The following is a 21,640-nucleotide window of genomic DNA, read 5'->3' on the forward strand; positions in this document are numbered from 1 at the left end:
GAGCTATGTATTGGATTTTCACTCTGCAAGCAGACTAATTATGCTGTATATATTTAGCTATAAACATGGACTAATGGAATTTAAAGCTGAAATGACATGAAGGGCACAGTTATCTACAGATCTATCTATAAATACTTTATGGACAAACGTAAGGGGACAGATAAACATTACACCTACAGAAGGACTTCTGGGAAGGCTATACACAAGATTTTGGAGTCTGTCTATGGGGATTTTTGTGAGACATTGATGTCGGACAAGGGGGCTTACAATCTTAATTCTAGTTAATTCCAGAAGTGTTCAATAGGGTTGAGATCAGGGCTCTGTGTGAGCTGGTCAAGCTCTTCCACACCAAACTCTGCCTCTGTGGACCTGGCTTTGTGCATTGATTTAAAATATTATTCCCAGAATCGCATTATTTTTCACAAAGCCCAACATAAAGTTTCCCTCTTGCACCTTTGAGTCTTTTTTGTCTCTATCTGCCCCTCAGTGCATCCGGCTTCACATAGTAGTATAGATGGGCCTATTCTTATCTCTTAAAACTACATATCCCAGCAGTACTTGCTTCTCATCAGTGGTGCAGACCTCTCAAAGTTATCAAACTAATTTAAGTAACCTTATGCTTCTGTGTACTCTCGTCTCTTGTATATTACCCTCCCTGAATGCTTTTTTTGTTCTGCCACCTACGTCAGTATATCTGTTGTGTGGTTTTACATCATTAGATCATTCTAGCAGAGCTCAATTGTCCTGCACTCCTAAGCAAAAGCAGTGTGGAGCTGTGTTTGTTGCCTGCTCCTGACAAATCAGTTTTGTGAAACTGCAAATGCTGCTTTATTGATTGATGCAAACAGCAGGGGATAATCCTCTGTCATATGTATCAATAGAGAAGAATTTGTAGTTTCATACCACTCAGCAAGCATCAAACATCACTCCACTCATCTCATCCCCTGTGGACAGAGCCCCATCTTACAGTATATCTCTCATCTCAGCCTCTCTATACAGATCACTGTCCTGCAGTATATCTCTAATCTCAGCCGCTCAATAGAGAACCTATTCCTGTAGCATATTTCTCCTCTCAGCCCCTGTACACAGAGCCTCTTCATGCAGTAGATCTCTCCCATCAGCCAACAGTATACTGCCCATTCTGCATAACTTTGCTAGCACAGAGGCATGCTGCAGCTTCTAGTATGATCTCTTCACTGTAATGATGGAGGCTCCAGTCATTTACAATACATCAAACCTCCCTGTACAAGCTCAGTTCTAGACATAATCCAGAGCACACCTTTGCTGGAAATAAGGAAGGTTCTAATGGCAAATGTAGGATAAATAGGGAGGAGGGTCATCCTCCATCTTTAGGGGTGATATGTGCAAAAGGAGACAGATTTAAAAATAGGTTATATTGGCACAAATGAATAAATAGATTTAATTTTATTTTACTCGCTTATATAGTGACCTTTAATTTCCCCAACGCATTACAGACATCATCACTGTCCCAATTGAGGCTAACAATCTAAATTCCCTATCAGTTTGTGTTTGTGGGAGAAAACTGAAATCCCCAGAGAAAACCCACACTAACATGGGAAGAACAAAAACAAAATCTTGTAGAGGTTGTCCTTGGTGAAATTAGAACTCAGGACCCCAGTGTTGGAAGACTACGATGCTGCCCCAAAAGTGTAAGTTACTACAAGACCACATTGTGACTTTGGGAACACCCCTTTGAGGGAATTAGGACAAATTCTGAAAATCAACCCCTTAGCGTTATCCCGCTTCCACCAAGTTTTACAATGCAGTTGGGTATATAACATCCTCCAGTCACTAAAGCCAGACTCGTTCATCAGACTGCCATATAAAGTAGCATGATTTGTCCTTCCACAGAACAAGTTTCCACCAAATCAGAGTCCAGTAGCAGCATGCTTTAATCCACTTCACGAGATGCTTGGCATTGTGCTTGGTAACGTAAGGCTTGCACTCAGGAATTTGGGCATGCCGCGAAAGATCCATAGCACAGTTTATGTGCAGATATTAATGATAGAAGGGATTTAGGAATTTGTAGTTATGAAGTTAGTAGAACATCGGTGACTTTTATGAGCCCCAGGACTCGGTGACCCCGCTCTGTAACTTTACATTTCCAGTTTTCAATACAAACAATTACAGTTGAACATGAAATTTCTTCCCTTCTAAAAATTTCATGAACCAGCTGTCAGGAATCCCAGGGAGGATACCTTTATCATCCCCGCAGCTCGCACCAATTTGTCATGAACCGGGGTTGTTTCGTTGCTCCTGGTTCTTTCTGAAGGGGATTTATCTATATCCCACTTCCCAGTTTCCGTTTGGAACTTGCAGCTCTCTGGTGCCCCCTTACCCTCAGGTCAGTCACGGTACTGCACCTAGGATAATTAGTCGCCAGAAAGGCTGCCTTACTTTGTACTGGCTAATGGGCACACTGCAGCGAGGGCGATATAACTAATCCCACTCAGGCGGGAACAATAATTATCAACGCCGCCGTCACTACAAAGCCTCCCAAACACACAGGACAACTCTGCTGCCATTAGCTCCGATTTTGTTAACGGGTCCGGAGCCAACCCAGATTAGTAGCGTAATTCACTTCAGAGGATGTGAAAGTTCGTTATAGAGCAAGGAGAGACAAAGCTAGTAATTTTATATACCGTATATACTCGAGTATAAGCCGACCCGAGTATAAGCCGACCCCCCTAATTTTGACACAAAAAACTGGGAAAACTTATTGACTCGAGTATAAGCCTAGGGTGGAAAATGCAGCAGCTACCGGTTAATGTCAAAAATAAAAATAGATACCAATAAAAGTAAAATTAATTGAGACATCAGTAGGTTAAGTGTTTTTGAATATCCATATTGAATCAGGAGCCCCATATAATGCTCCATACAGTTCATTATTGCCCCATAGATACTCCATATAAAGCTGTGCCCCATATACAATGCTCTGCACCGTTAATTATTGCCCCATAGCTGTGCCATATAGTGCTCTGCACCGTTTATTATTGCCCCATAGCTGTGCCATATAGTGCTCTGCACCGTTCATTCTTGCCCCATAGCTGTGCCATATAGTGCTCTGCACCGTTCATTTTTGTCCCATAGCTGTGCCATATAGTGCTCTGCACCGTTCATTCTTGCCCCATAGCTGTACCATATAGTGCTCTGCACCGTTCATTATTGCCCCATAGCTGTGCCATATAGTGCTCTGCACCGTTCATTTTTGCCCCATAGCTGTGCCATATAGTGCTCTGCACCGTTCATTATTGCCCCATTGATGTACCATAGAAAGCTCTGACATTGCTGCTGCTGCTGCTGCAATAAAAAAAAATGCCATACTCACCTCTCTTGCTTGCAGCTCCCAGCGTCTGGTCCCGGTGCCTCTCCGCACTGACTGATCAGGCAGAGGGCGGTGCGCACACTATATGCGTCATCGCGCCCTCTGACCTGAACAGTCAGAGCAGAGAGACGCCGGGAAGATGGAGTGACGCCCGGCGTGTGGAACGGGGATAGGTAAATATGGCATACTTACCTGCTCCCGGCGTCCCGCTCCTTCCCCCGGACAGCTGGTCTTCGGTGCCGCAGCCCCTTCCTCTATCAGCGGTCACCGTTACCGCTGATTAGAGAAATGAATATCCGGCTCCACCCCTATGGGAGTGGAGTCCATATTCATTTTTCTAATGAGCGGTCCCACATGACCGCTGAAGAGGGGAAGAGCTGCGGCACCGAAGACCTGGGACGGCAAGGGGAGCGCCAGGATCGAAGGGACTAGGTAAGTATGCCTCAGACCTCTCCCCCTCACCCGCCGACCTCACCGCCGACCGTGAATCGAGTATAAGCCGAGAGGGGCACTTTCAGCCCAAAAATTTGGGCTGAAAATCTCGGCTTATACTCGAGTATATACGGTATTTTACTCCAAAAAAGGTAGGCAGTGTTTACAGAAGTATAAAAAGATATTATAAAGTTGACAAGTATCGTATGTACAGTACAATTACAAATAAAAGGGGATTAAAGTTGAAGAGAACACTTACATTGCATTATGTCATTTCATCTCATGGCTGGTTGTGTGCTGTGGGGAATGGGCGAGCATATATCCAGATGCATCCCCCTGTCTTTCAGCTAGACTCCGGACAAAAGACACATGAAGACTGCTGCTTCACTCACTTATTTCCCAGCCTAAAACCAAGGCACTCCCCCTGTGGTGACCTCACCTAGAGGCTGAATCCTCCCCTTTTCTCATAGTTATGGCAACCATTTTTATCGGGCAGCACGGTGGCACAGTGGTTAGCACTGCAGCCTTGCAGCGCTGGGGTCCTGGGTTCTAATCCCACCCAGGACAACATCTGCAAAGAGTTTGTATGTTCTCTCCGTGTTTGCGTGGGTTTACTCCGGGCACTCCGGTTTCCTCCCACATTCCAAAGACATACTGATAGGGATTCTAGATTGTGAGCCCCATCGGGGACAGTGATGATAATGTGTGCAAAACTGTAAAGCGCTGCGGAATATGTTAGCGCTATATAAAAATAAAGATTATTATTTATACATAGCTCGCTGTATGAACCTCCTATACGAAAGACACAATGATCAGGATGTGCACCCTGTCGGGGGGTTATTTTAAGTGTAAACACGGCGTAGTTACATGACCCGCTTACAGAGAAACCCGCTCCTTGCACTTGTTGGGTTTAGCTCCTAGCGATCTCCATGAGCTATAGATGTCTCGATGGACATCCGGAATATATAACCCTTACATCTCTAGCCCTGATCAGTGCCAATATATATAAACTTTAAAAGAACAATAGAATCCCATGCTTTCTGTACCAGTTTTGGCTGGTATTCGGTGGGAGCCAGGGGAATGAGGAGTGAATGAGACCTGGCCTCACAGCTCAAAGCCATAAAAATTCTTGAAGGAAGGGAAAGGAGGGGTTTAAGATTACACATGCAGGCACAGGAAACTGCAGCTGAGTGCTCTGTATGTTTAATTGAATAAGGGTACCGTCACACTATACCATTTCGATCGCTACGACGGTACGATTCGTGACGTTCCAGCGATATCGTTACGATATCGCTGTGTCTGACACGCAGCAGCGATCAGGGATCCTGCTGAGAATCGTACGTCTTAGCAGATAGTTTAGAACTTTCTTTCATCGCTGGATCTCCCGCTGTCATCGCTAGATCGGTGTGTGTGACACCGATCTAGCGATGCGATCCAGCGATGCGTTGAAAAACTGCATCCGCTGCCCCCGTTGTGCTTTTACTTCACAGCATGCGTCAGTACGTCGGCCCGACGCACTGCGACGGGCCCGTACCGACACTAGTGTGAAAGTAGCCTTACAGAATAAACAGTAAGTAACACAAGAAGGACAGTAGTCACAGATCAGTAAAAGTGGATAACGATATTTTGTAGACATTTTCCGTAATGAGTCTCAAAACCACAATACACACAAAAGTACCCAAGAAAAAGGAAGAGGTTGGGGCTTCTGTGATTTATATTACACAGTACATACAAGACGACAAGTCAGGCATACAGGATCACAGATGTGTAGCATTCCAGAGCAGGGTCTCAGTGGATCCTGCCCTGCACAAAAGTCCCATGGGCTGCCCTACACATGTGATGACCACCAGTGCTTTAGTGTTCAGAAGTTTTACTGTTCTATAAGAAAGAACATCCAGTATACTAGGAAGTCATTCAGAAGTACTGACCCCAAAAATCTGCTCTTAGTAGTACCAGATACCACTATGAATGTATACATGTCTCATACTGTATAATCGTATTTATTTGCCGTTTACATTTATAGAAGGATAGACATCGGATTGTGCCCAAACCCAATAAAAGCTGTATTTGACATTCTTGTATAATTGCTAAGTCTGAGTGCTATATGTATACACAAAAACAGAAACCCGTCAGAGCTCGGTATGTGCACACGTTGCGTTTCCGCGGCGTTTTTGGACGCGCAGAATCGCCTCAAATCCTCAGTGCGTTGTGCACGCAATGTTAATCAATGGGAAATTCAAAAACGCTGTGCACATGCTGCGAAAAAAAATGCGCGGATTGGATTCGCGTTTTTTTTCCACAGCATGTCAATTCTTTGTGCGAAACTGCAGCGTTTCTGCACCCATTGACTTCCATTGTGTCAGGCCAATCCGCAGCAAAACCGCAGGTTTAAAAAAGATTTGCAGATTTACTGCGGAGGTGGGTGCGAGAAACACTGCGGCTTGGGAGGAGGGAAGTGTGTGGGCAGTGACTGTGTGCCTGTCTGTGCGTGGGTGGTCTGCGTGTCTATGTGTGTGGATCTGCGGGGCTGTGTGTGTGTGTGCACTGCAGGCATCGTCCGATGGGACTATAAGTCCCATCCGGTTATGCCTGCTACAATAATTGACACATTAGCCAATGACGGGACTGTAGTAGTCCCATCATCTTGCTAATGTTTTAAATGTAAAAAAGAAAAAAAAAAAAAAACACACACAGCATCTAGTTCATACTCAACATCTACACCTAATCTCCGAAGCCCTCGCTCACCTGAAAAAAATTAAATAAACCAACAATATACTTCCTGTGTCTGACGCAGTCCAATTAATATGATTGTCTCACGACGATCTCCCGTGGAGAGCTGTAACATCAGCTGAGGCGACCGCTCTCCAGGGGCTCCAGGATACAATGACAGAAGGTATCCTTCCGCACTGTATCCCTCCACCGCTGTGAGTACAGTTAAGTTCATACTGTCACTTGCTGAACAGCTGCGTGGGACAATGAACTAAAGCAACCTCTTCAGTGATGCACTGCAGGAGCCATTGTCTACTGTCGGTGTCACTGGAGGCCTATATAGCAGTGACATCAACCGATGTTACTGTTCTATAGGGAAGATCGTCGTTGGACACTCGTTATTAATTGGACTGCGTCGGACAGGGAGTATACGGTTGGCTTATTATTTTTTTATTTTTTGCAGGCGATCGAGGGTTACGCAGGAATTAGGCAAGGTTGTAAGTATGTTGAAATTAAGAATATTAAAATACTTTTTTCTGGTTGTTTTTTTTTTACTCTTTCACTATCGGTGTTTGTAGCCAGGGGGGCAATATCCATGGCCCCTTCCTGGGCTATGAATATCAGCCCGCAGCTGTGTGCGTAGCCTTTCTGGCAATAAAATATAGGGGGACCCCCATGTCATTTTTTGGGGGGTCCCCCTATTTTAATAGCCAGTAAAGGATATGCAGACAGCTGCGGGCTGATATTCATAGCCTGGGAAGGGGCCATGGGTATTACCCCTTCCCAGGCTACAAATATTGGCCCCTGGCAGCCGGCTTTCCCCCTCTGGTGCAGAAAATTGCGCGGGAGCAAGTTTTTTTTTAAACTTAAACATATTGTTCATTAATAAAAATCAGCCTTGCTATTATATATCTATGGATATATCTGTAGATATATATGGATATATCTATAGATATAACTATGGATATATCTATAGAGATAGATATGGATATATCTATCTATAGATATATCTATATCTATAGCTATCCATATATCTATCTAACTATCTATATATCTATCTACATCTATCCATAGATATATATATATATATATATATATATATATATATATATATATATATAAAAATAGATCTATTTAACTATAGATCTATCTATAGATCTACCTATCTCATTCCTTCTATCTATCCCATATCTATCTATCTATCTATAGATAGAAGGAATGAGATAAATACAGTAGATCTATACATAGATTGATAGATAATATTTCTAGATCTATCTACCTATCTATCTATCTATCTATCTATCTATCTGTGCGTAATGGAGTGTGGGTTGGACAAATGTAAAAGAGGAGGTTGGACAAGAAATAACATCACAAATCTTTTTTTTTGTTCAATAATGAATCTTTAGTTAGCTTTCAAAAATGCATACAAAAACGCATAAAAAATGCATCAAATCCGTGCAAAAACCCATCAAAAATGTGTAGATTTTTACCTGCATTTTCTGCCAAGAGATGCGGATTCAGTGTGGGAAAAATCCACAGACAAATCCGCAATGTGTGCACATACCCAGTGGCGTAGGAAGGGGGGTGCGGGGGGGGCGGTCCGCCCCGGGCGGCACAATGCGGGGGGCGGCCGGCGCTGCAGGAGAAGAAAAAAAAAAAAAAAAAAAAGACGCCCCTTTAAATCTTCGGGCGGCGCCGTCCGCCGCCACGACCAGGGCCAGCTCCCCCCACCACCGGACCCCGCCCCCCGCTCTATACTCACCTCTCCTGGTTCCTGCGGCGCCGGCAGCTGCAGCGTCCTCTGACTCTGCGACGTCTCAGAGCAGAGGGCGCGATGACGTCACTACTGTGCGCGCCGCTCTGCCTCTCTGTCCTGAGCGTCGCAGAGCCGGAGAGACGCTGACTGGCTGCACCGGACCTACGCTGGGAACGGGAGAGGTGAGGATTTTACTTTTTTTTTTTTTTCTTTATGTCTGACTGTCTGGGGCTGGGGCAATGCTGGACACACTGGGGCAATACTGGAGACCATGGGGCAGATTGCTGGACACACTGGGGCAGTACTGGAGACCATGGGGCAGAATGCTGGACACACTGGGGCAGTACAGGAGACTATGGGGCAGATTGCTGGACACACTGGGGCAATACAGGAGACCATGGGGCAGATTGCTGGACACACTGGGGCAATACATGAGACCATGGGGCAGATTGCTGGACACACTGGGGCAATACATGAGACCATGGGGCAGATTGCTGGACACACTGGGGCAATACAGGAGACTATGGGGCAGATTGCTGGACACACTGGGGCAATACTGGAGACCATGGGGCAGATTGCTGGACACACTGGGGCAATACAGGAGACCATGTGGCAGAATGCTGGACACACTGGGGCAATACATGAGACCATGGGGCAGATTGCTGGACACACTGGGGCAATACATGAGACCATGGGGCAGATTGCTGGACACACTGGGGCAATACAGGAGACTATGGGGCAGATTGCTGGACACACTGGGGCAATACTGGAGACCATGGGGCAGATTGCTGGACACACTGGGGCAATACAGGAGACCATGGGGCAGATTGCTGGACACACTGGGGCAATACAGGAGACTATGGGGCAGATTGCTGGACACACTGGGGCAATACTGGAGACCATGGGGCAGATTGCTGGACACACTGGGGCAATACAGGAGACCATGGGGCAGATTGCTGGACACACTGGGGCAATACTGGAGACCCTGGGGCAGATTTCTGGACACATTGAGGCAATGCTGGAGACCCTGGGGCAGACTTCTGGACACACTGGGGCAATGCTGGACAATGGGGCAGATTGCTGGACACACTGGGGGTAACATGCTGGACACACTGGGGCAATGCTGGACACTGGGGGTAATATGCTGGACACACTGGGGCAGACTGCTGGACACACTGGGGAAAGGCTGGACACTGGGGCAGATTGCTGGACACACTGGGGGCAGTGCTGGACATACTGGGGCAGATTGCTGGACACACTGGGGGTAATATGCTGGACACACTGGGGCAGATTGCTGGACAACATGGGGGTAATATGCTGGACACACTGGGGCAGATTGCTGGACAACATGGGGGTAATATGCTGGACACACTGGGGGCAGGACTTGAGGCATGGGCAGAATGTAGATACGGGGCATGATTGGAGACACGGGGCAGGATTGGATCATGGGGCAGGACGGATACGATGGAGGCTGGTGGGGCAGGATGTGGAGATCATATGGGGTAGAATGGATACTCATGAGGGCAGGATGCGAGAACATATGGCTGGAGCCAGGAATGAGAAACGGGGCCAGGGTGGGGAATATTATTACCATAGGGGCTAATTAAGGGATATTATTACTGCAGTGATGTATTTATTTTATTTTTTGAGTATACTGTTTTAAATGGGGGGGCGGTCCTGTTACTGTGCAGAGTGACACTATATCACCTTTTTTTCTTCATGTGATGTAATGTAGAAGTTGTGAAAAATTAAGTAATGTGTTCTGCAAGCGGAGCTCGAGATAACTGTGTTATTTCCTGCAGAAACGAGTCCTGGCTGGAAGGAATGATGGCGGTCTGTGCTGGATGAAAGATGAAGGACTTCACCTAGAGACGTCACTGGTGAGTCAGTGTTACCTATACACTGACACTATACACTGTATACTATATAGAGGTCCTGTGTATAATGTCACCAGTGATCTCTGTATTACCTCTACACAGACACTGCATACTAAGTACAGATCTCCTGTGAATACTGGCACTTATGGTGATAGTATTGTGGTTTTTTTTATTACTGATCAGTATTGTAGTATTCAGTCACTATGTGGTGGTAATATGTGGTCTGGAAATGGTGTTGTGGTATTTGTCCCTTGTATGTAGTATTATTCGGTCACTATGTGGCCTGGTCATGGTGTGGTGGTATTAAGTCACAGGTGTGGCATGTGGGGGTGACACCATTAGGCCCAGTTTAAGTTCTACAAAACAGGAAAACCGTTTTTGGTAACCTTTGTGTGTATTGAGCCGGGGGGGGGGGGGCGCCAAACTCGGGAACAGCCCCGGGCGGCAAAAGCTCTAGCTACGCCTCTGCACATACCCTTACTGATCACACTGCGCTCATGTAAACTGAGAGTGAAATGATCAATGTACGTAATTAGGCCAATTCACATGAGCAATTTGATAATTGTGGAAAAAATACAGCATACAGTGCTCAGCATAAATGAGTACATCCCCTGTGAATGTTTTAATTTTGACAAGATTCAGAGAACATTTTTTAACCCATAACATGGAAGTAAGGTTAATAATATAACCTTCATTACAAAATCTTCAGTTTTACTCAAATTAGATGATGTCAAAATGAATGCACCCTACATCAAAAACAGCTACATCTAGTATTTTGAATAACTTCCATGATTAAAGTCTTCTAGGTATGGAATTAACAAGTTGGGACATATTGTAACATCTATCTTTTTCTATTCTTCCAGACCGACCTCTTTTAAAGCCCGAATGCTGGATGGAGAGTGATGCTCAACTTGTCACTTCAGAGTTCTCCATAAAAGTATTCGATTGTGTTCAGATCAGGAGACATACTTGCCCACTGAATCACTTTCAGACTATTTTTCTTAAAAAATGCAATGCCTTAGATTTGGATTTGGATCATTGTAATGTTGGAAAAATGCATATCTACCAAGGGCACAGAGTGATGGTAGTATCTGCTCTTTCAATACAGAAAAGTACATCTGTGAATTCAAGATACCATCAAAGAAATGTACTCCCAGACAACGCTCATGCAGCCCCACATAAAGACATTGCCACCACCATGTTTCACTGTAGGCATCATGAATTTTTCTTTGTACTCCTCACTTTTGTGACTTCATATACTATTGAAGCCATCAGTTCCAAAAACATTTATCTTCATCTCATCATTCCAGAGCATAGAGTCACAGTAGTCTTCTTAGATTTCAGCACTGGCCCTCTGCTTCAGGAGAGGTTTCCTTCGAGAACGACACCCTTTCATGCCATTTTTCTGCAGTGTACGCCATATTGTGTCATGGGAAACACTCACCCTCTTTTGGCTTTCTACTTTTTTTTATCTAACTGCAGTGACATTGCACATTGATTTTCTTCAATCCCTCTCATCAGTAGATGCTCCCGTTTAAATGTTAACTACTGTAGTTGGCCTGGACATCTCTGTGAGATGGTTGGAGTTTCATCTTTGTAAAAATTTTGTATCACTTTTGCAACAGTATTTTGACAGATAAGTAAAGCATTGCTGATCTTCTTGTAGTCTTCACCTTTCTTAAATAATTTTCTTCTCAGGTCTTGTGACATTTCTCTTCCACGCGGTGCCATTGCTGACAGCATTACAAGGGAAGGGGTTTTGCTTGTTAAGTAATGCCCTTTTATAGTCAACTGTCTGCTGGACACCTGTTTAATAAAGAATGAGACTTCCCTATGGTTGAATTCCTGTTAATTAGAATTTTGTTGTCTAAATTTTAACTTTGCTCCCAAGACTTTTTTGGGGGTATACTCAAATAACAAATCTTGTTTGCAATCAATTAAAGGCATTTGTGGAAATATTCTGTAGTATGGTTTGCCAAAGAAAATGTTGATTCTCAAAGGAAAATAAAAGTTTTCTGACAAGTCTGTTGGGGTGTACTCATTTGTCCTGAGCACTGTACATTAGTCTCCTCAGTTCTGCTGAAGAGAGAGCTAGTCATAATTGTGCACACATCACGTGTGCCTGTACACAAGGCAGATGAGCTGCACGTGGATGCACTCAAATTCACAAATTTAAAATTAAGAAAAATGCATTTAAAGAAGCACTGCCATCAAAGTTTTTATCCTCTTAATATATTGTCATCATTATATTATACAGCCCTGTGTACTTACAATTGCTCATTTTGTCTTTCTACCAAGATAATTCTTGTCTTTTCCATTACGTCTATAATATCAAGTGATTTAAAACTGACTAGCTAAATCATACTAACCTCTGTGTATGTAGAAACAGGAGGTCAATTTCCCTGCATGTCTCAAAAGTCACTGCAAAAGGAGTTGAAGACGGGAATGATAAATACAGGGACCAAAACGTTGATGGAAGTGCTTCTTTAAGGTCTGATACATGAGGCCATAATATATGGTCTGTATTGTTCCACTACATTTGGCAAACCCTCCACTTTGAGGTAAGTTTAATGGTGATCTCTGCTTAGAACTAGAACTGCATAAAATAATCTGGATCCTAAAATGCATCTGTATTATGATCATGTTAAACCACGCAAGGTCTGATGTGACGAGACACAGTCACTGAATACACAGCAATTACACAGGTGACTGTAGATGACGATTTCTTTATTTTACCATATGAACATGTCACATGAAAAGTGCAGAATTTTTGTCATGAAACGTTTGAGATTTGGCCCCTTACTTCTCATCTGTTAAATGTGTAGTCTATCCAATTTTTTTTTTTTTTTTTAAACATACAGAATGCTTTAAAGTAATAAGAAAATAATATTTGTCTCTACACTTTCTCCTGCCAAATCAAAACATAATTTTGATCACTTATCCGGGACCACAGGGGTGACCCACTAGAGCTAGTGATTGACTGAACAGTCACATATTGAAAGGAACTAAGATGAGCAAAGGCCAGAGATGATGTGCATGGAGTCTATTAACGAGTTTTATCTTTTTTGCTTTTATACACAATAAAAAATAACTTATTTAAACGGCGTCTGTCAGTAAGTTCAACCTTGCCAAACCGAATATCTGGGTAGGCAGCGTTTTGAAATGTAAACCCATCGACACCTTTACATCTTCGATCTGCTGCTGTGTTCCTGGGAAAATTAGCGATTTAATCCATACAAATCTATACAATTCATACATCTATAAAAATTTTGGCGTTAAGTGCTTTGGGTGTGAGAGAGCACTTAACAAGCCACTGCCTCCTGAGCTTCCCTATCTGGCACAAACCTCTTTAGCTTAATTTGATACCTCACTATCTATATGATGTCAGGAACTAGGAAAAAAACATCAGGCAGGGAGCTATCAATCAAGTTAAAGAGAATGGCGATAGGCAGGGAAGCAAACTCGGAAGGCACTGCCTCCTTAAGTGTTCTGTCATGCCCAAAGCACTTCATTCCTCTTTAGCATATGAATTAAAATGTTGATTTCTCAGGGCTTACTGCCAGATTCGCTTAAAGTTTGACAACCCCTTCAACTCAAAGACTCCAATGCTTGCCTTTTGAAACTTGCACCGGGGGACATATATTTTAATTTAGTTCGCCTATACAATACAGTATTTGATGAAAAATGCACTTTCTCTGATGCTGCCTGAGCCGAGCGTGACTGTATGTAAAATCTGCAGCATTGATCAAGCCCATACATTGCCACCCTCCCCACAGCTTGTGCAATGTAAGGACACCCATTTACAATTTGTTAGCCCTCATAACTTACATAAAAGGTTATACATTAGAGAGCTAAATAATACATGTGTAAAAGGAAAAACCTGACTACAGTCTGTCACTCAGGATGATGTAAACCTTGACATTTACAGCCAATTATGATGTATTTATTCTGATTGCAGGAGGCAGTGATCTCATAATCAGAATAACTGTGATTGCTGTATACTAGTATTTTAAAATAGTACTTCTAATTTCTAGGTAGAAAAATTGCTGAGTGTTGTGGTCTAGAGAGGCAGATTTCTGTTCATTAAGAGCGCCTATCAACACCAGAACAAGTCAATCTCTGCTTATTTAAAGTCTCTTTAACGAGCTAATGCAATCAGTATGAAGACGATACGATCACTTCTTCTAAGAAAGCTTTCATTGGCAGAGCTCTCCCTGTTTACATAAGGAGATGTGCTTTTTAGACCGCATAAAAGATGTGATCGTCCAACAAGCAAGAATGCTCACTGCCAATCATTGGGAATGCAAATACTCGTTTACTCAAATTCTGACACCTGTAAAAAAGTATTTAAAGGGAATATAGCAATAGGATTAACCCTCTTAACCTCTTTGAGACAAAGCCTGTTTTCACCTTAATGACCGGGCCAATTTTTACAATTCTGACCACTGTCACTTTATGAGGTAATAGTCTGAAATGCTTCAACGAATCACGGTGATTCTAAGATTGTTTTCTTGTGACATATTGTACTTTATGTCAGCGATAAAATTTCTTCAAAATGACTTGCATTTATTTATGAAAAAATTAACTGAAATTTGGCGAACATTATGAAAATTTCACAATTTTCAAACGTTTCTTTTTCATGCCCTCAAATCAGCGAGTCATATTGCATAAAATAAGATTGCCTTGCGCGGGCGTGTACTACGGAGGACAGAGAATGAACTTCAATCCAATATTGCAGCCAGCATGCAGCCAGCGGGTACGGAAAGGGTGAATCAAACACCGGAAAACTCCGCCCATATGACCCAAAACCAGTCCCGCCAAATTCAGGTGACAGGTTCCCTTTAATAAATAACATTTCCCACATGTCTACTTTACATCAGCACAATTTTGGAAACATAATTTTTTCTTTGTTAGGAAGTTATAAGAGTTAAAAGTTGACCAGAGATTTCTCATTTTTGCAACAAAATTAACAAAACCTTTTTTTTTTTTATTGACTTTGAGGGGCCTATATGACAGAAAATACCCAAAAATGACACCATTCTAAAAACTGCACCCCTGAAGGTACTAAAAATCACATTCAAGAAGTTTATTAACCCTTCAGGTGCTTCACAGAGATTTTTGGAATGTGGAAGGAAAAAATAAAACTTTACATTTCATTCACAAAAAAATGCCTTTTAGACCAAATTTTTTTTTATTTTCGCAATGGTAACAGAAGAAAATGGACCATACAATCTGTTATGCAAATTCTCCTGAGCATGCCAATAACCCATATGTGGGGGAAATCTACTGTTTGGGCACATGGCAGGGCTTGAAAGGGAAGGAGCGCCATAATTAGCAGATGCCATGTCGCTTTTGGAGAGCCCCTGATGTGCCTGATGTGGAAACCCCCCACAAGTGACAACATTTTGGAAACTAGACCCTTTATGGAACTGATCTAGATGTGTACTGAACACCTTAAACCCACAGGTGCTTCACAGATGTTTGAAAATGTCCGGTTTTGCACAGGAAATTTCTGCAAGAAATCCTGAACGTGTGCACATAGCCTAAAAACGCTATAAAAACGCGAAGAAAAGCATACATTATGCATCCCATCATTTAGAATGCATTCTGCAATTTTTGTGCACATGATGCGTTTTTTTTCCTCAAAAAAACCGCATCGTGGTAAAAAACGCAGCATGTTCATTAATTTTGCAGCTTTTTTGCGGATTTCTCACTATAGTATTGCATTGGGAACCTCCGGAAAAATCCGCAAAAAAAACCGCTCCAAAAACACAGAAAAAGCGCAGTAAAAACGCATGCTGATTTCTTGCAGAAAATGTCCGGTTTTGCACAGGAAATTTCTGCAACAAATCCTGAACGTGTGCACATAGCCTTATAGCGTAGAGCCATAGGGGGGGGGGGGAAATCACATTTTTTAGCTAGAAATGTTGTATTTTTACAAGGGCAAAAGGAGAAAAATGGACCCCAAAGTTTGTTGTGCAATTTCTCCTGAGTTCACCGATACCCCATATGTGGTCAAAAACTATTTTTGAGGCACAGCGCAAAGCTCAGAAAGGTAGTAGAACCATATTATAGTACAGATGTACCCGCCCCGTAAGGTACCTCATTTTGGAAATTATACCCCTTTGGGAATTTATCTACAGATGTGGTGACGATTTTGACTCCATGGGTGTTTTCCAGGCAGGCAGCAGTGGATGGTGCTCAGTGAAAATTGCAAACTGCCATTGTAGTGACCAGTAAATTACGCCCAGCTCATGCTTCTGAACATGCACCTGTAAATTAGACAGGCTTTCATCACTACAGAAATGCCAAACGTGGGCGCTAAGTGTTGTTTAGGCACACTGAGGCTCAGGAGGGAGGGGGCATTTGGATTTGGGAGCGCAGAATTTGCTGAATTTCTTTTGGTGGGTGAGGAGCCATTTCACTTTTCCAGAGCCTTTGTGCTACCAGTAGCATGGAAGCCCCCTATATTTCCATTAACAGATGACGGACCTGCTTTTTTTGTGGATTGATTTGAAGTTTTTATGGGAACATTTTTCATAATGTTTGGGATCACATTTATCCGGCGCTCTACGCTGAGCACTTACTTTTCAGTTTCCATCTAAATCTATGAGTGACATGATTCAGATGAAACCCCAGAGGGATCCATTCACTATAATGAGACAGCAGAGTTCCTCTGGACTCTGTCTGGCCTTTGTTCAGCAGTGTCCTTTTCAGAAGTGCACAAAACTGTGGCTGACTGCACTGTAATGCAATCTTAACCCCTTCCCGACCCATGACGCCACGTAGGCGTCATGAAAGTCGGTGCCAATCCGACCCATGACGCCTATGCGGCGTCATGGAAAGATCGCGTCCCTGCAGACCGGGTGAAAGGGTTAACTCCCATTTCACCCGATCTGCAGGGACAGGGGGAGTGGTAGTTTAGCCCAGGGGGGGTGGCTTCACCCCCTCGTGGCTACGATCGCTCTGATTGGCTGTTGAAAGTGAAACTGCCAATCAGAGCGATTTGTAATATTTCACCCATTATAACGGGTGAAATATTACAATCCAGCCATGGCCGATGCTGAAATATCATCGGCCATGGCTGGAAATACTAGTGTGCCCCCACCCCACCCCTCCGATCGCCCCCCCACCCCCCCGATCTGGCCGGTACACTGCTCCGGCTCCCCTCCGTCCAGTGCTCCGCTCCCCCCCGTGCTCGTGTCCGCTCCCCCCGTGCTCCAATCACCCCCCCGTGCTCCAATCACCCCCCCTGCACTCCGATCCACCCCCCCCGTGCTCCGTTCCACCCCCCCGTGCTCCGTTCCAGCCCCCCCGTGCTCCGTTCCACGCCCCCCGCGCTCCGTTCCACGCCCCCCGCGCTCCGTTCCACCCCTCCCGCGCTCCGATTCCCCCCCCCGTGCTCCGATCCCCCCCCCGTGGTCCCCCCCCACCCTATCATACTTACCGATCCAGCCGTGGTCCCGTCCGTCTTCTCCCGGGCGCCGCCATCTTCCAAAATGGCGGGCGCATGCGCAGTGCGCCCGCCGAATCTGCCGGCCGGCAGATTCGTTCCAAAGTGCATTTTGATCACTGAGATATAATCTATCTCAGTGATCAAAATAAAAAAAATAATAAATGACCCCCCCCCTTTGTCACCCCCATAGGTAGGGACAATAAAAAAATAAAGAAATTTTTTTTTTTCCACTAATGTTAGAATAGGGTTAGGGTTAGGGGTAGGGTTAGGGTTAGGGGTAGGGTTAGGGTTAGGGTTAGGGTTAGGGCTAGGGTTAGGGGTAGGGTTAGGGTTAGGGGTAGGGTTAGGGTTAAGGTTAGGGCTAGGGCTAGGGGTAGGGGTAGGGGTAGGGTTAGGGGTAGGGTTAGGGCTAGGGTTAGGGTTAGGGGTAGGGTTAGGGGTAGGGTTAGGGGTAGGGTTAGGGTTAGGAATGTGCACACGTATTCTGGTCCTCTGCGGATTTTTCCGCTGCGGATTTGATAAATCCGCAGTGCTAAACCGCCGCGGATTTATGGCGGATTTACCGCGTTTTTTTCTGCGCATTTCACTGCGGTTTTACAATTGCGATTTTCTATTGGAGCAGATGTAAAACCGCTGCGGAATCCGCACAAAGAAGTGACATGCTGCGGAATGTAAACCGCTGCGTTTCCGTGCAGTTTTTCCGCAGCATGTGTACAGCGATTTTTGTTTCCCATAGGTTTACATTGAACTGTACACTCATGGGAAACTGCTGCGGATCCGCAGCGTGTGCACATACCTTTAGAATTAGACTATGTGCACACGGTGCGGATTTGGCTGCGGATCCGCAGCAGTGTTCCATCAGGTTTACAGTACCATGTAAACATATGAAAAACCAAATCCGCTGTGCCCATGGTGCGGAAAATACCGCGCGGGAACGCTGCGTTGTATTTTCCGCAGCATGTCAATTCTTTGTGCGGATTCCGCAGCGTTTTACACCTGTTCCTCAATAGGAATCCGCAGGTGAAATCCGCACAAAAAACACTGGAAATCCGCGGAAAATCCGCAGGTAAAACACAGTGCCTTTTACCCGCAGATTTTTCAAAAATGGTGCGGAAATATCTCACACGAATCCGCAACGTGGGCACATAGCCTTAGGGTTGTGGTTAGGGTTAGGGGTGTGTTAGGGTTAGTGTTGTGGTTAGGGGTGTGTTGGGGTTAGTGTTGTGGTTAGGGGTGTGTTGGGGTTAGGGTTGTGATTAGGATTATGGCTACAGTTGGGATTAGGGTTAGGGGTGTGTTGGGGTTAGTGTTGGAGGTAGAATTGAGGGGTTACCACTGTTTAGGCACATCAGGGGTCTCCAAACGCAACATGGCGCCACCATTGATTCCAGCCAATCTCGTATTCAAAAAGTCAAATGGTGCTCCCTCACTTCCGAGCCCTGACGTGTGCCCAAACAGTGGTTTACCCCCACATATGGGGTACCAGCATACTCAGGACAAACTGCGCAACAATTACTGGGGTCCAATTTCTCCTGTTACCCTTGTGAATCTAAAAAAATGCTTGCTAAAACATAATTTTTGAGGAAAGAAAAATGATTTTTTATTTTCACGGCTCTGCGTTGTAAACGTCTGTGAAGCACTTGGGGGTTCAAAGTGCTCACCACATATCTAGATAAGTTCCTTGGGGGGTCTAGTTTCTAAAATGGGGTCACTTGTGGGGGGTCTCTACTGTTTAGGCACACCAGGGGCTCTGCAAACGCAACGTGACACCCGCAGACCATTCCATCAAAGTCTGCATTTCAAAAGTCACTACTTCCCTTCTGAGCCCCGACGTGTGCCCAAACAGTGGTTTACCCCCACATATGGGGTATCAGCGTACTCAGGAGAAACTGGACAACAACTTTTGGGGTCCAATTTCTCCTGTAACCCTTGGGAAAATAAAAAATTCTGGGCTAAATAATTATTTTTGAGGAAAGAAAACGTATTTATTATTTTCACGGCTCTGCATTATAAACTTCTATGAAGCACTTGGGGGTTCAAAGTGCTCACCACACATCTAGATAAGTTCCTTTCAGGGTCTAGTTTCCAAAATGGGGTCACTTGTGGGGGGTTTCTACTGTTTAGGCACATCAGGGGCTCTGCAAACGCAACGTGACGCCCGCAGAGCATTCCATCAAAGTCTGCATTTCAAAACGTCACTACTTCAATTCCAAGCCCCGGCATGTGCCCAAACAGTAGTTTACCCCCACATATGGGGTATCACCGTACTCAGGAGAAACTGGACAACAACTTTTGGGGTCAAATTTCTCCTGTTACCCTTGGGAAAATTAAAAAATTCTGGGCTAAATAATTATTTTTGAGGAAAGAAAACGTATTTATTATTTTCACGGCTCTGCATTATAAACTTCTATGAAGCACTTGGGGGTTCAAAGTGCTCACCACACATCTAGATAAGTTCCTTTGGGGGTCTAGTTTCCAAAATGGGGTCACTTGTGGGGGGTTTCTACTGTTAAGCCACATCAGGGGCTCTGCAAACGCAACGTGACGCCCACAGAGCATTCCATCAAAGTCTGCATTTCAAAACGTCACTACTTCACTTCCGAGCCCCGGCATGTGCCCAAACAGTGATTTACCCCCACATATGGGGTATCAGCATACTCAGGAGAAACTGGACAACAACTTTTGGGGTCAAATTTCTCCTGTTACCCTTGGGAAAATAAAAAATTGCAGGCTAAAAGATCATTTTTGAGAAAATAATTTTTTTTTTTATTTTCATGGCTCTGCGTTATAAACTTCTGTGAAGCACTTGGGGGTTCAAAGTCCTCACCACACATCTAGATTAGTTCCTTTGGGGGTCTAGTTTCCAAAATGGTGTCATTTCTGGGGGATCTCCAATGTTTAAGCACACAGGGGCTCTCCAAACGTGACATGGCGTCCGCTAATGATTGGAGCTAATTTTCCATTTAAAAAGCCAAATGGCGTGCCATCCCTTCCGAGCCCTGCCGTGCGCCCAAACAGTGGTTTACCCCCACATATGGGGTATCAGCGTACTCAGGACAAACTGGACAACAATATTTGGGGTCCAATTTCTCCCATTATCCTTGGCAAAATAGGAAATTCCAGGCTAAAAAATCATTTTTGAGGAAAGAAAAATTATTTTTTATTTTCATGGCTCTGCGTTATAAACTTCTGTGAAGCACCTGGGGGTTTAAAGTGCTCAATATGCATCTAGATAAGTTCCTTGGGGGGTCTAGTTTCCAAAATGGGGTCACTTGTGGGGGAGCTCCAATGTTTAGGCACACAGGGGGCTCTCCAAACGCGACATGGTGTCCGCTAACAATTGGAGCTAATTTTCCATTCAAAAAGTCAAATGGCGCGCCTTCCCTTCCGAGCCCTGCCGTGTGCCCAAACAGTGGTTTACCCCCACATATGAGGTATCGGCGTACTCGGGAGAAATTGCCCAACAAATTTTATGATCCATTTTATCCTACTGCCCATGTGAAAAAGAAAAAATTGAGGCGAAAATAATTTTTTTGTGAAAAAAAAGTACTTTTTCATTTTTACAGATCAATTTGTGAAGCACCTGAGGGTTTAAAGTGCTCACTAGGCATCTAAATAAGTTCCTTGGGGGGTCTAGTTTCCAAAATGGGGTCACTTGTGGGGGAGCGCCAATGTTTAGGCACACAGGAGCTATCCAAACGCGACATGGTGTCCGCTAACGATGGAAATAATTTTTCATTCAAAAAGTCAAATGGCGCTCCTTCCCTTCCGAGCCTTACCATGTGCCCAAACAGTGGTTTACCCCCACATGTGAGGTATTGGTGTACTCAGGAGAAATTGCCCAACACATTTTAGGATCCATTTTATCCTGTTGCCCATGTGAAAATGAAAAAATTGAGGCTAAAAGAATTTTTTTGTGAAAAAAAAGTACTTTTTCATTTTTACGGATCAATTTGTGAAGCACCTGGGGGTTCAAAGTGCTCACTATGCATCTAGATAAGTTCCTTGGGGCGTCTAGTTTCCAAAATGGGGTCATTTGTGGGGGAGCTCCAATTTTTAGGCAC

General features: G+C 44.3%; 2 protein-coding genes across 5 annotated transcripts in view; one reads left to right on the forward strand and one right to left on the reverse strand.

The window, feature by feature from the left end:
- LOC138651873 (uncharacterized) overlaps positions 1-12,145 on the forward strand; it is a 38,343-nt gene extending 26,198 nt beyond the window's left edge. Inside the window, exon 3 of the mRNA XM_069742449.1 lies at positions 10,984-12,145. Within this exon, the coding sequence (XP_069598550.1) occupies positions 11,013-11,618 (606 nt within the window). The 5' untranslated portion in view covers positions 10,984-11,012 and the 3' untranslated portion in view covers positions 11,619-12,145. The remainder of the gene's footprint in view (positions 1-10,983) is intronic.
- The window catches only part of PSD3 (pleckstrin and Sec7 domain containing 3), an 835,030-nt gene that overhangs the window by 608,672 nt on the left and 204,718 nt on the right, over positions 1-21,640 (reverse strand). The gene's annotated exons all lie outside the window — the stretch shown is intronic.

Source organism: Ranitomeya imitator, chromosome 1 (assembly GCF_032444005.1).
Source record: "Ranitomeya imitator isolate aRanImi1 chromosome 1, aRanImi1.pri, whole genome shotgun sequence".
Classification (NCBI taxonomy): Eukaryota; Metazoa; Chordata; class Amphibia; order Anura; family Dendrobatidae; genus Ranitomeya; species Ranitomeya imitator.